Source organism: Chaetura pelagica, unplaced genomic scaffold (assembly GCF_000747805.2).
Source record: "Chaetura pelagica isolate M959 unplaced genomic scaffold, ChaPel_1.0 scaffold283, whole genome shotgun sequence".
Classification (NCBI taxonomy): Eukaryota; Metazoa; Chordata; class Aves; order Apodiformes; family Apodidae; genus Chaetura; species Chaetura pelagica.
The window spans coordinates 698,399-712,803 of NW_009952688.1; the positions used below are offsets into that span (position 1 = coordinate 698,399).

Genomic DNA, 14,405 nt, shown 5'->3' on the forward strand with positions numbered 1-14,405 from the left:
TTTCCCTAACAGTATAGTTATTTTCCCTAAGAGTACAGAGAGCAGCTATCAGCAACTACCCAAGGGAACAGGGGAGGGACTACAAGGAAATCAAAAGCCATTTGCAGATCTCAGAGGAAGCAAAGCCATCGGGCTGCAGGTCAGTTTTTATGAGACCCAAGCTTATTTATGTGTCCCTCCTTATAAGGGGGCCAAGCTGCATCTGCAGGAGGCAGACCTCATGTAGGCAAGGCACAGCAGTGCTCAAAGCCAAATTCCTCCAGCACTACTTGTGGTCTGTGCTTTTGGGTCACGGAGCAATTAGGCAGCATGGAAGAGACACAGGGAAATCAGCCATTGCTTGAACAGCACAGAAGTGACTGAGAGAATCTCAACAAGAGAGCAGAATTTGCTTTAAAACTGAGGCACTAGGAATTACACCACTAGAAGAGTAAGACTTGAGCTGTTTGGAGAGGAGAGGTGAGTGAACGCTTTTCTCTGAGACAGAATGATATTACATGAAAGCTGTTGAAATAGCAAGTTCGGGGACAAAATGTACTTCCCTCCGTGCTAAATCACTCACCAGTCCAGGACTGATGTGACCTTAGAGGCTGTGTCTAATGTATAGCCTCCTTATGTAAATGCAACCCTACATGCAGATGGTCTGTACCTCCTGGGACAGAAAGAGGGATTTGAGGTGCATGTTCCCATGCTCGTCCATTCATCCCTCAAAACTACTGAAATATCTCCCACATAAACAGAAAAACACAAAGAAGCGAAAAAATTTCCTGGTCCCTGACCCTTTCAAGTTTCTCCCTGTCACCCCTGGTCACTACAAAACAGTAATGGACGAGCATCCCACTGTTCATTCACATTCTCCTATCTTGCTACCAGCTCTGGACCTGAGCTGCCTCCCACCCAGCCTGGGTACAGGGACAAAACCAGAGTCTCTTATTGAGAAAGCACTTTGTGCAGTAGGTGCTGCTGGGGAAGTACGAGGGGGGGCAACCTCAGACCCCAGGAGATAGTGGAGACAGTGCTGGAGAGTGGGACAGGCTGAAGAAGAGATTTCAGCCACTCCCCTATTGTCTCCCCAAAAACTTTGTACACTTCCATTAATATTCCCCAAATTCCCTTCCCTCCTTCACCTCCTAAAAACCCCAACATCCTCCCATTGTTCATCACAGTCCCCATAGTCCCAGCTGATCTCTCCCACACCCTACCACCAGCTGTGGTCAAAGACCCAAAGTACCTCAGGCAGTAAACTCCACTGTCTCCCCCTTGTCTGAGTAGCCTCCATCTGTACAAGGGCAAAATCACCAGGCTGCAAAGAGGCAGGGGGGCACAGGGAGGCCAGAAGTGACACTGGCTGGTGTGACACGACACAGAGAAAGCAGAGGAGATGCTCAGCTTGTGCACATGGATAGGAAGGCTCAAAGCCACCCCATGCCCCCTCACTTGTCTGCACACCACAAGCTGCTCACAGGCACCCAGCACTGGACTCACAGGTTTGTGTCTGCAGCTCCTGACCCACGTGCAGCCATGATGCCACATCCTGGGATGGGAAGCAGCCCTCTTCCCCTTCCCACTCCACCCATGCCTGGCTAGATCCTGTCAGCCAGGACTTATTGCCTGGGAAGTAACATGATTGTCCCCCAGGGACGGAGAAAGAGGTGACTTGCATGTGAAGAAAACAGTAGCAGCAACAGAAACAGCCTGATATGAATATCCAAGACAAGCACTAGGCTGCAGCCCTGTCTGGGTGCTGGCCAAGAAATGTGCCTTAGCTTCAGCAATTGCTGTATTGTAACCTTTCTTTGACCTGCTTTCTTTTATTGTCCCATCCTGCTGTGGTGTCCCAGCATTTCTAAAAACTCTTCACACTTTTTTTTTACTATTTCCTGCTTCTTTTTGGCATTGACAGGGGCTGTTCCAGGCTATTTCAGCAGTTTTTTAAAAGCAAACCAAAGCCCAAGAGCAGCAACATTCTTCTGACTGTGATGACAAAATGCTTTAATTTCTTCCAACCCTCGAATAAAACCTGAAAGGCTTACTAATTAAACAGCTCTGCCCCAAACTTTTTCTTCTTACAGCAATGCTTCCCTTGGGTGAACTCAACCACCAAGATCGTTACAAATTAGGAACGATACTTTATTAGTTAAACAATTCCTGCCTGACAACCACTGCAATATTTAAGCAAGTGCTTGGAGTCGGGAAGTGGCTTGGATGACAGCAGGGAGCCACTTTTTCCTACTGCTGCATCTTAAAATACTGCAAGCACTTCTCCCCACCTCTTAGCTCTGGGCTGAAGGACCAAAACTAGTTTCACCACAGCTGCTTGCACAGGTCAGTACCCGTTGGCATAAGCCTTCTGACCAAACAGGGCTGGGTGCTCAGGGAGATGGACGCTCAGCATGGCCAATGCAGGTCCATGCTGGTGGTAGTTTGATTGCAAATTCACCTCTGGCAAGTTCTGCTCTCTGCTTCAGTGTTGCTCTTCCCTCAAGATTTGGGTTCAAGCTGGTTTGCCCGCCCCAAGCCTCCACACTCCCCAGGGTCTTGGAGCTGATTCTTAGCAGGTGGGTAGTCCATCAGTTTCCAGAGGACTCTCAGGAGCCTCACTAGATATAAGGACAATAGCAACAGGCACAGAAAACTTCTACCAGGAGCACACCCCATGGAAAGCAATAGAGCTCACTGCCTCAGGACAAGAGGGAATGTCTCTGTGCCATCCCAGAGATTTCAGCCTGTGGGGCTAAGGAGGGCTTCAGGATCCAAAGCACCAGGGAAGACAAAGATACAGGGATGTCCACTGTGTCTGGCATGAGCACAGGGACCTCTGTACACCCTGTGCACACAGATGTGCCCTCAACACAAGTGTTTGACAGGTGACAGAGCCCCTGTCCCCAGCATCCTCTCAACAACAGATGTACCTTTTCCAACATGCCACTAAGTGATTCAGGAGACCAAAATTCACAGGGAGTTTCAGGCACTTTTTGGAGATTTTACTGTGTATCTTGGTGAAAGTCACTTCTGAAAAAGCCACCTAAGTGCTTTTGAGAAGATCTCTCCTTGGCTTCTTTGATCTGTCAAGTGTTCATTAATGAGGCTGTGCTAACACTGATGACAGCAAAACTCAGACTATTAAACAACATTTCTTAAAGATCCCAAAGTGATTTACAAACATGAATTAATTAAGCTGCAGATCGACCCTGAAAATTATTTTAAAAGCTCTGGAACCTCCCATCCTCACTCAAGGACTCGAAGAGAGGAATGAACCAAGGTCTTGTGGGAACCCAGGAGTCCTTACCCTCCCTTTTTCCACTTATCCATCACACCAGCTTTAACAGGCAGAGCAGAAGAAATTCAGAGGGGGTGAAATCCCATCAGGCTGAAGTTAGCTGAGTCTCTCATGGTGAGCTCTATCTTGGAAGCCCAGTGACAGCCAAGGAGTCTGCATAACATGGAGCAGACAGCACTGTCTATTTTTAAGGGAAAAAAAGGAGGTTTGGAATGACATCTGGCTATTAAGAGCTCTCTCTCAAAAAAAAAAGAGTGATTAGTCTGCTAGTCATACCTGTCAAAAGCAGCTGTCCCAGCTGTGTGGGAAGCTGATGGAGAAGCTTCACAGGCAAATCTCTGTGACACCAGTGTAAAACAGAGGGGTTCTGGGGCCTGGATGAGCCTCAGGTTGCCCCTTCCCATTGGCACACCATGTTCTGCCAGACTTCAGCAAAAACCTTCCCATCTCCAAATGGACCAATGAAAACAAGATCAGGAAGCTAAGCTTGCACATGCTGTGGTTGGTGAGAAGGCCACAACTTCCAAAAGCACTGGCCTTAGCTTCTCCTCCTGGATGTTGGGCAGATTTCCCCACTGGGCTCTGAGGGGATCATGTGCCAGAGACACCGGACCGGGGTATCCATGTAATGAGCCAGGACATTTTCTCCATCTGTAAGGAGACAGCTGGGATGCCAGGAGTTCTCTGCACTGCTTTGGACCCTCTCCACTTACAAAACCAATAGATATTCTGCAACTGTTAACCTGGCTCTGGAGCCTCCCAGAATCAGTTTACAGAGGAAAGATGCCTGCACAGGGTAAAGGTGTAAAGAGGAGCCAGGATCAATGCTCTGGAGGCAAGTATGACCCCCCACGGTGAGATGACACTCTTGCAAACATAGCTGGAGGCTTGCTACTAGTTGAGGATACAAAGACTGGTGCGGGCACAGCAAGGAATGGACAGGAGGACACAGTGGATGTCTCTGCCTTTTCTGCCTTGACTTCCCTCTGTTAAAACACCTTCTTGCAGCAGCTAACCCTCCACACCACAGGGTCCTGGACTCTGCATTTTGCACAGCAGATGCCACATCAGCCATGAAAGATTGGCTGGGCGACTCAGCTCACTTGTCCACTTGTGGCACAGAAAGGCAGCTGAGCTGTCTGGGCTAGATCCACGTCTTGGCCACCACACTGTGTGTCATCTGTTTTAAATTCTCATCTCTTTCAAAGAAGAGCTGGCTGTAGCCAGGGGACCTGCACACATCACCAGTCATGTCTGAACATCCCTCCTGCTTCTCTGCATGTGCAGGAAACATTTAGTTCAGCGTTTAGTGTCAAACCTAACCAAGCAAGCAGAAGACAGCTTAATATCATCAGAGCAGCAGAGTCCGTTTCCATCCCATTTATATGTTGCCTGGGATATAACCTATTGGTTTAAGGTCAGCAATAAGTGATTGAGCCACTCCTGAAGTCACAGTTTAAACTGCTTTGACAACAACATGCAATTTACTTCTGAAAAAAAAAACAACAGCAAAGGGAGATGACAACATTCATACCATTCACACGAGATTACAACATTCACAGAGGGCTGCTGCTGGCCACCAGGAAGGAGACATGCTAATTCATTCTGACCCATAGCACAGTATTGCTGGCTGCTGCTCACCCCACAGCTGGGGTACCAAGGAGAGCAGCCACATTCATGTGTGTGTGACCCACCTCCACTGCTGAAACCCTGTGTAACCCGGGTCCGTGGCAAACATGGTGCTTGCCCATGCCCAGGAAGGACTCATAAAGCAGTCAGGAAACTTGTCCTAAGCCAAGCTAATGACAGCCCTGAGAGCCTGGATGGTCTTGGGTTGTGGTTTTGATGGGAATAGAAAAGCATGAAGCATATGAGACATCCTCCTCCACAGCTGCTGCACCCAGCTCCAAACAGACTGCCATGTGACTGTGTTTTCTATTCACTCTCAGCACAGGGACGAGTCACATTTCCAGTGGTGTCTGGCTGAAGGAACTCTTTAAAAATCACCAAGAAGACTCTGGAGTGACACCAGGGTGACTAGTTCCTGGCCAAAGACGTTAGGAGAGTACATAAAACCTCTGAGGGTATATAAATAAAATATTATTGTATTGAGAGATTGCTTTCTTGGATCAGTTCTAAAAAGCCTAAACCTGAAAAAGCTCCACTTAACAGGAAACAACTGAATATGAGAATTAACTGGGCTCAGAAAGGACACTGCATTTACAGCCATTTGGCTCACAGCTGGATGAAGCCCAGGAACAAAACCTAGTGAAGGATCCATGTGGGAGAGGTCATCATCCTTCATGACTGGCCCTCATGGCTGGGTGGGAAAAGGGGCTTCACCAGCCCACAGAGGCACATACATCTCCTTGATGTCACGTTAGAGAAGGATCCCCCATCTCCTCACAGGAGATGATCCAGGAGTGCAAGAAGACAGGCAGCATGTGGGAGGACTTGGGAAGGAGTTTGGAGCTCCTTCACTTGTTTTCAAGTAGTTTTGTAAATAAAATCCAAAGCTCAGAAGAGACATGTGCTTTGGGAAACAAATGAACTTCTGCAGAATGTCTGGGCTTGTCTGGACTGTGATGAGAAAGTGCTCACAGACAGCAAACCCTCTTCCCACCAGTCCCCACTCCTGCCCAGGAGCAAACAGAGCCTTTTGATTCACACAGGAACCGAGAGAGGGATCCAGCATCTCAGATACCCTACTCAAAAGGCTTGAGGGTAATCTTAAGCACCTTGCTACAGAGAACAGCTTTGCTCTCTGTGCATCATTGCACAGAAGGAGAAGGCTGAGTGATAAGGCACGAAGAGATCTGCTGTGGCTTGGTACCTCCATCAGGGAAACACAGATCATCCTTACCTTGGGCATCTTGCGAAGGTTGGGAGAGAGCTTCAAGGAGATAATGTGGCCTTGTTCATCTCCAGCGATGAGAACAGGGTAGACAGGGTTAAACTGAATATGAGTTAACTTATTTTTTTTCTTGACCGCCACTTGCTGGGTGCAGAGAGCTTCATACTTATTAATACTCATATCAAACACATGAGCCTGGGGGAAAAAAAAAAAAAAAAAAGAAAAAGAAAAAGAAAAAAAAAGGCAAAGAACACAAAAGGGATTAATCAGGCAAGAACATCCCTTGGTGGTAGAATGATAGGTGGAGAAATCAGAGAGAAAAGGTCCCAGAGAAAGGCAGCCTCAGCACACAATTACCATCTGCAGTCAGAGCCTTTGTCCTCTTTTAAGTAACCAGTGTGCAGAAGCTGCCTGCTGCTTTTGAGGGACTGTGCCCCTCCTGCAGGGACTCATGCAGTGAGAAGCACTTCCCTGCTGCTCTTTCCAAGACCCTTGGCAAGGCTCCAGCTGATCTGGATGAAGAAGGCTCAGAGCCAGCATGGCTAACCCCACAGGTCTTAATATCTCTTCTCACTGCTACCAGGAATGACACAACCAGGTGTTAAATCAGAGTCTAACACAGATTGATGCAGAAGGCAGGGAATGCTGTCAGAAATACTTCCTACTCCTTATTGCAGAGCTTTCCAACATTTCAAGCTTAATAATAACATTTAAAACTCAAACCAGTAATTAATAGGGAAGTGATGGGAACATGGACAGTATGATTAAGGGTGTACCCTGGGGTAAAGCCAGGGAAGCACAGGAAAATGCACAGCACAGGACAGCTTGGTGCTGGCAGCCCAGAACAGTCCAGCTGCTTCAGATGCTGTGCCTCCACACACATCCTTCTCCCATAGCACTGAGAGCAGTGCCAGACTGGACAAACAGGAAAGGTGAGGGTGGAGGGAGGCATGATTCCCCCTGGAATGGACCCCAGACCTATGGCACTGGTACAGCAGTGACACAGACCTGCCACATCACCAACTGCACAGTAATGCACGCGTCACCATGACTCCAGAGGGAACAGTGGTAATTACTCGAGAGAATGTGTTAACTTAACATTATCTCTCAATAATTGCAATTAGCTCCTTCCATTAATACAGCCTGCAAAGGCTAATAAAACATGACATCCCTTTCTTCCCCAGTGCTGAGGCAAGCAGCCTCCACCTGCTTCCACCACATGCTGGACTTCCACCTTGAATCCACCACAGAGACCTTCAGCGTCATATTTCTTTTCCCTTTTCTGTATTCAGAAACACTAAGGAAGGGAATATTTTATGCCAACTAGTACAGTGGGAATACAGGGGAAAATAGGACTGAACTACTTGTACATCTCCTGCCAGCTGTGTCTTGTTTACTAGCACTTAAGAGACAGTTGAGACATATTATTTTAACACTGTGTCATGCTCACAATTTAAATGTAGGAATTATCTGAAATCAGACAGTGTTACCCTACAAAAGCTTTTTCCAAAGAGTGTGGAAAGTTTTGTATCAAACCAGTACATGTACTTCCTCATCACATACGAATGAGTTGGTGAATTTTATCTGAATCCATGTATAGAAATGATCTAGGCAATGTGCAAGCACACGTCCTAAATAGTCTCACAAGCCACTTTGTCTTCATAGGACTCAACATCTAGCAACTTCCAATGTCCTTGTTCTGGGCAGGAAAGCCATGCAAAGGTTTTACAGATGCAGAAAACAAGATGAGGACGACTCCCTCTAGACTGAAGTAAAAGAAGATTTTTCCAGATGGGGAAGGACTTGAAAAGTGGACAGGGTTCTCAGGCAGATTTTGAAGAAGCCTATGACAGTATAATTCAAGAAGGGAAGCCAAAGCGTCAGCCATAGATCAGGGTCTGTGGTTTGGTGAGTCCTTCCCCAGGCAGCAGAAGCAAAGGTGGAAAAAGAGATTTTATTTTTATCTGCTAAAGTACCAAATGCCAGCATTAAATTGTGAATCTAGACCTGACACTTGAAGTCCCACAGTACAGTCAAGATAATACCAATTTTCTGCCTCTAGGTACAAATAAATGTGGCTTTTACTTTCTGCTGGCTGTCCCACTGTCTCTGAAAAGGCACAAGTTCTCTTCCAACCATACCAGCCCCCCCATGATACATAATCACTGAATATTTAATTGTTTGTCTTCCCAGAACACATTTTTATTAATTTGAGGGCATGATTCACACACACCCCCCTCCCCCAGTGACACAATCTCCATGCTTAGTAACCGAAGAGCCTGGTAAATGCCCACTGCTTAAGTAGCATCAATTAATCTAGAAATAATAACACCAGCAAACTGGAATTAGTGGTCAGGCTTCTTTTGGCAGCCAGGTCTACATTGCTGTTCTAGGAGACTGTCAGTGTGTCCCACCTGCACACCCTACCCAGCACTGCAGTGGAGAAAGATGGCATGTCTGAAGGGTCAGCACTGGAATGCTGAGCAATGCAAATTACTCTGGGTGAGGCTGTTTTTCAGAAATGTCACTGACAGCCCAGACAAGCACAATTCCTTGGACAAGAACTCCAAACCATCAGCAATGTAGAGAAGGTCAAAAGCAAACAAGTTTATGAATGTTCCTACTATAAAGCTCCTCTTTTATGAGTTTCTAAACAAATGGGCTTGTTTTCCTTTGCCAAGGGAATCATGGAAAAGAACAAATTATTTCAGTTCTTCAGCTGGAAACATCAGCCTCATATCAGCTATCAGATGCTCCAGATGGAGGGGTGGGCCATGGGCAATAGGAAGGACCTCAGAGTCTTTGATTTAGAGGCTTACAGACACGCTCAGGAGAGAGTTAACACTGTTAATGGCACTTTAGGAGTAACCCACAGGGGGCACAGAGCTTCCCACAACACTTGAGGCAGCTTTAACAGTGCTGTAAAGAGCTGCATGTGACCAGCACCATCTGCAGCATGGGGCAGGGCTTTCAGCACTAAGAATGGGAGACTGGAAACCTGCATCTGTCCCTTGAGGTTCCTGGTCCCATGAGCTACCTTTGCTGGCTCAGGTCCTGAAGTTAAGGATTATGGAGTAGGATCCAGCTGGATTTCCCAACCCAGAGACTGACCAGCACCACAGAGTTTCTCTCCATCCCACCACCCATACACCTCCAGACTACAGATCACAGCTTACACACAGCAACAGCCTCTCAGGTCTTGCAGTGAGGTCTGACTATATGACCCAGAGAAGTGCAACCATGACCCACAGAAGAGTCCTGCAACCCCATGTGTGACTTGAGCATCACAGTCATTGGGAGCCAGGATGGCCAGAGCCCGAGCGACAGCCACATCCAAGCCCTCTCCTTGGAGAGCAGGTACCTCCACAGGGAACCCTTTTTTCTCAAGGTAGTCATTCATCCAGCAGCACCGAGATGAGGGCTGCCACCCAGACACTGTCAGGCAGCTGGTGCAGATTGGCATTTTCAGTGAGGGCTCATATTTGTACAACTTCCCACACGTGGTGGGCAGATGAGCATATTTACATATTCACTGATATACAACGTGCCACATTGTCCTGGGCTCCTACAGCTCACTGGGCAGGCCTGCTTCCACCCATCTGGCTCACTCCGTACCAGAGCATCACTCAGACTTTTCTCTCCAGCGACACAGCAAGGCAGTGATGCTTGTCAGAATATGACACTTCACAGTTCAGTGAATCCATAGGAAAGACAGTAACTTGCTCAGGGTCCCTAAAGCAGAAAGTGTAACTTCGGTGGGAAAACAGTATATACCAAGGCAGCAGTGCCATGCCCTGTGCTGGGCCAGTAGCTTGAGTTTTACTGGGCTGAGAGCTGTGTAGGAACAAAAAGCACATCAAAGCAGTATCCTTGTCAGAGCTTACAAACCAGTGAGGGTCTCCCTGTGAGCAGCCCCCTCTTTCCTGCCAGCTCTGCATGCCACTTCTTCTCCTGGGCTGGTTCCAGCACTTCCTTGCCTGCAGGTGTTGAGCCCTCAGGCCACCACACTCATCCAGGAGCAATTTAGAAACCTCAGACTGGAGGTTTCAAACCTCCGATTTTCAGCCCTCAAAAAGCATTTCCACTGTGATGCACGTTCCCAGGGAGGGAGCTGAAGTCTCCTTACAATAAAATCCTGTAGAGGCAAACCAGGGACCTCCAGAGTCTGCAGCCCTGCTGCTTGCAGACCTTGGCAAACACCTTCATTCTTTCTGCGAATAAGCATTCAGACAAAGAAAAAGGACATTTTGGACTAGGGGATCTCCAGAGGTCGTTTTCAACCCTACAATTCTGCAATTCCTGTTCTTTTATTCTGGGGTCCTTGGGAAAAATATGTGGCTACTCCCTTAGAGGGATATAAAGCAGACTCCAAGAGCAAGAAACCTGGGGAGGGGCACAAAGAGAGAGGTAGAAGAGGTCTGAAATAGGAAAGTGCAAGAATCTCCTTTGCATCCCCCAGCTTAGCTGCAGATCCCCCAGGGAGAACAAAGCATGGGGCAGTAACCAATTACTCCAACAGCTATTCTATTTGTGGTCCCTGTAAAACTGCATGCCCCCCCCCAAGGAAGTACGGGACACATACCACCCTCCTAATCAAGCCCAAGCTCTTGATCTAAGATGGTTTCTTTCAGCATGGGGATTTATGAGGTAGCATGAGCAGCCATGAAAAGAAACCTAGACTCAAAGCCCCAAAGTGCAGGACAGTCTGATGGTAGATATGCTAGGCAGGTGTTCAAAGCAAACTTCTCGATAGAAGGACTCTGGTAAGTCAGTAGCCCCTGAAGAGAAGCATGAATTTAAGCAGATGCCCAGTTATCTTTGAGATGGAATGAGGCAAATCCTGCAGTCTGCCTGGTGTTTTTTATTCAATAAGAACATTTTTAAATTACCATCAGGGTAGCAACAGAGCCTCCATTCTTGATGTACAGGGAACAATGGATCTAACTCTGCTGTGTTACAGTTGCAGAAAATATTTGACATAAACAAGCTGCTTTGATGCCTAACTTTCAAACAGCCAGAGAAGAAATCAAGCTAAGTTGCATCCAGACCAACAGCTCCTCTGTTTCTGAACCATGCAAACATACTCCACCTCCCAAACTCCAGCAGTTCACCACTGAGGCTCTGCATGGCTGCCCTGTGAAAACAGCACAGTGCACGTCCAAGGCGATCACTGTAGCTCCAGCATCAAAACACGTTCAGAGTTGTGAGCATCCCACTTCTTCTCACCTGCTCTGAAAACTGAGGCTAGGGCTCGAAAGTCTGGCCCTCACCTGTTCAGTAGCTCTGAGGTGACTTAAACCCCTCTGTCCTTATACTCTGCTGTCATGCCCTGCCCTGCAGCACAGCAGCCTGGCAAGAGCAGGATGAGAAATGCCAGGGAACCTGGGGGAAAGCTGAACCTTCCAAACAGCACCACCTGAAAGGAACCAACCCCCCTGCCAGCAGAACAAACTACTTAATTTTTGTGGTCCATGGAGAAGGGTCCTGAAGTGCTGCTTGGACCTATGCTGCCTTTATTGCATGCCTTGAATACATGCTGGGTCTGCAGTGGCTTCAGTCTCTGCTGTCCTTTTTTTCCAGGCTTACAAGCCTCCATTCCCCCACAGTGGTCTATCATGCTCAAAAAACAACCTGATAGCAACCAAAACAAAAGCCAGGGGGAAATATGTGCTTGTAAGAACAAGGCAGATGTACCTGGTAACTTGGCAACAAAGAATGAAATCAGTGCAAGAGCAAAAGGTGAGGGATAATTTAATATCATGCTGCCCTTTACCTGTTGACATCTTTTTCACTGCTTGGCTTTCATTGTCCTTGTGATAGATTTCCTGCATTTTCTTGACTGAATCATGCTACCTCACCCATTTGCAAACTTTACATAATACTTGTTTCAAATTCTCAGGTTCAGCAAGTGAGCAGCCTTCACCTCCAGGCCCTGTCTAGAACCAACAAAACTGCTGGTGCATCCTAAAGGCATTGGGCAGGCAGGCAGCCCCAGATTACATGAAAGCCAAGGTCCCATGCTGCCTTACTTTGTACAATTTCTGTACTCTCACTGCAGCCAGAACTGCCTCCAATACAGTCAATTGTCTCTAGGACAACATATTTGAGTTATAAACAAGGGTTGTAAGACAGTTCTTGGTCCCTCTGACAAAAGGGGCATCAGAGGCTTAGCAGGAGGAAAGGAGACCCAACTCATAAAACATTCATTGCCTCTCTTCTTCTGCAAGGACAACACAGGAATGCTTATCTTTGACTGCCCCAGTACCAGCACCAGACAGACCCACAAACACATGGGCTTTCACAGCACTTTCATGCTAGTGGTGAGGGACTGACCCCAGCTCTGTTACAGGTAGGTTTGGAGGCAGCTTGGAGCTCAGAAGAATGAGCAGGCACCCATGAAAGCTACTTTTCAGGGTGAGCATTGCCAGCTGGGAGCCAGCTGCATGTCCTGGGGTATGGGAGAGGGCCAAGCACATCCTTCTGCTCTGCAGCATCCCAGCCTGATGTTGGTGTCTGTGTTGGCTGGCTTAACTGTAGAAGCTTCTTCACTGCAGGGCTGCATCTCTCAGCTTCTCCTCGTTCAGTAAGAACTGGGTCACTCCCAATTTGACATGGTAAGAAAACAGCATCAGCCTCAGCTGATTTGACTCAGCTCCCACGAGTCAGTAAGAAATCAAAGCCTCAGCATGTAGAAGAGCTGCTATTCATCCAGACAGGCTGAGGACTATTTGACCTCTTCTGAAAAGCTTGTTGTTTTAGAAGAAGTTGCTTGTTTATCAGAGGTAACTTCCTTGTCAGTCACAAGTACTGCCAGCCTGGCACTCCTCCAAGAGTCTCAATGATTAAGATAATCTCTGGCATGTCTCAGTTCTGCACACTTCTGAATGTTGTTATTTGGTGCTAAGTAGCTAATACATCCTACCTGAGAGCTGGCTGCACTTCACTTGGGTTTAATACATTTCTCTCATGTTGCCCATGATTCTTCTTTTTTTCCCCCTCTTTCTCTACAACATCAAATAGAGTGCTTTGGAATTAATCACAAAGCCTCCTTCTGCTCTTCATTTTTGTACTAAACACAGTGTTACTTTTCAAATCACTTCCAAAAGGTGAAAGTCAAACACAGAAGCTAATCTGTGCTGAACTCGTGTAATAGCTAGGCTGATGATAGCAACCAGAATCTCTGCTTTATGCTTCCATCCCTTCTGCAAGAGCAGAGATGACCCTTCCTTAGTGACCAGCACCCAAAGTCCAGCCTGAGCCCCAGTTGTGCTCATGGGGTGACTCTCTCCTGCACCTCCCAGGGCTCCACTCAGCAGCACAGTGTTACTGAAAGCACAGCAGCACAAGCCACCACTGGCTCCAGCCTCCCCTACAGTCCTGCTGCTTCCCCAATTAGTGCTCATTTCACAGTGTACATTTGGTTTGTAACTTCACTGAATTTCATCTCACTGACTGCAAATTGCCACTGAGGTTGTCAAGCTCATCCACTATGTCAGTTCTTGCACCAAACACTTATAAATTCTGTCTGCTTAGTCCCCTCAGCACCACTGCTGAGTGTCTGTGCCAGCCCAAATCCCTGAAGCACTCCTAGCCATGCTGGACACTCTGGTGAAGATGACTTCCACCATGCCACATCCACCTTTTCACCTGCCTTGTAGCTTGCTTATGGGCTTGTTCCAACTGTCTTCCCAAAGTCAACCTGTAAACATGTATTGCAATTCCTTCCTTTGGAAGGAACCTGAGTAACCAGACCTGTTATTCTCATGAACTTATGAATACATCATTCAATTATTTGTCTCAGGATCTTTCTGGATAGCACCTTTAGGCTGCCCAATTTCTCCTGCACTGTTATGCTCCTGAATACTGGGCAAAGAGTCTTTCCTCCAGCCCTCTGACACTTCCCTACTCTGCCACCCCACCCCAAATACGTGGTGAAGAACATGAAGACAGTTTCCATCAGTCCCTCATATGCCCCAGGGCAAATCTCCCAAGGCTTTGCCTTGTAAATACATCCCAGCTGTCCCAACTTTCCTGTACTCTGCCCTACTGTAACCCACAGCCCTGATGTCAGGCTGAAGCCATGTCCCCACAGACCAGAATGGAGCTCCAACCCTTCACTGCTTGGCAGGGCCCTGGCTGTGCCCCACCATGGCAGGTCAAGGCTGGAGGCTGAGGCATGAGTGAAAGGCAGGCAGCTGCAAAAGCAAGGGCAGCATCAAGTCTGAAGGGAGAAGCAGCCACTATTCTCCGACACCTACAGCCCTGTGGCAG

The 14,405-nt window shown here is 47.5% G+C and overlaps 1 protein-coding gene across 1 annotated transcript in view; it reads right to left on the reverse strand.

Moving 5' to 3' along the window:
- The window catches only part of DNAI1 (dynein, axonemal, intermediate chain 1), a 141,065-nt gene that overhangs the window by 22,793 nt on the left and 103,867 nt on the right, over positions 1–14,405 (reverse strand). Inside the window, exon 18 of the mRNA XM_009993806.1 lies at positions 6,144–6,329. Within this exon, the coding sequence (XP_009992108.1) occupies positions 6,144–6,329 (186 nt within the window). The remainder of the gene's footprint in view (positions 1–6,143; positions 6,330–14,405) is intronic.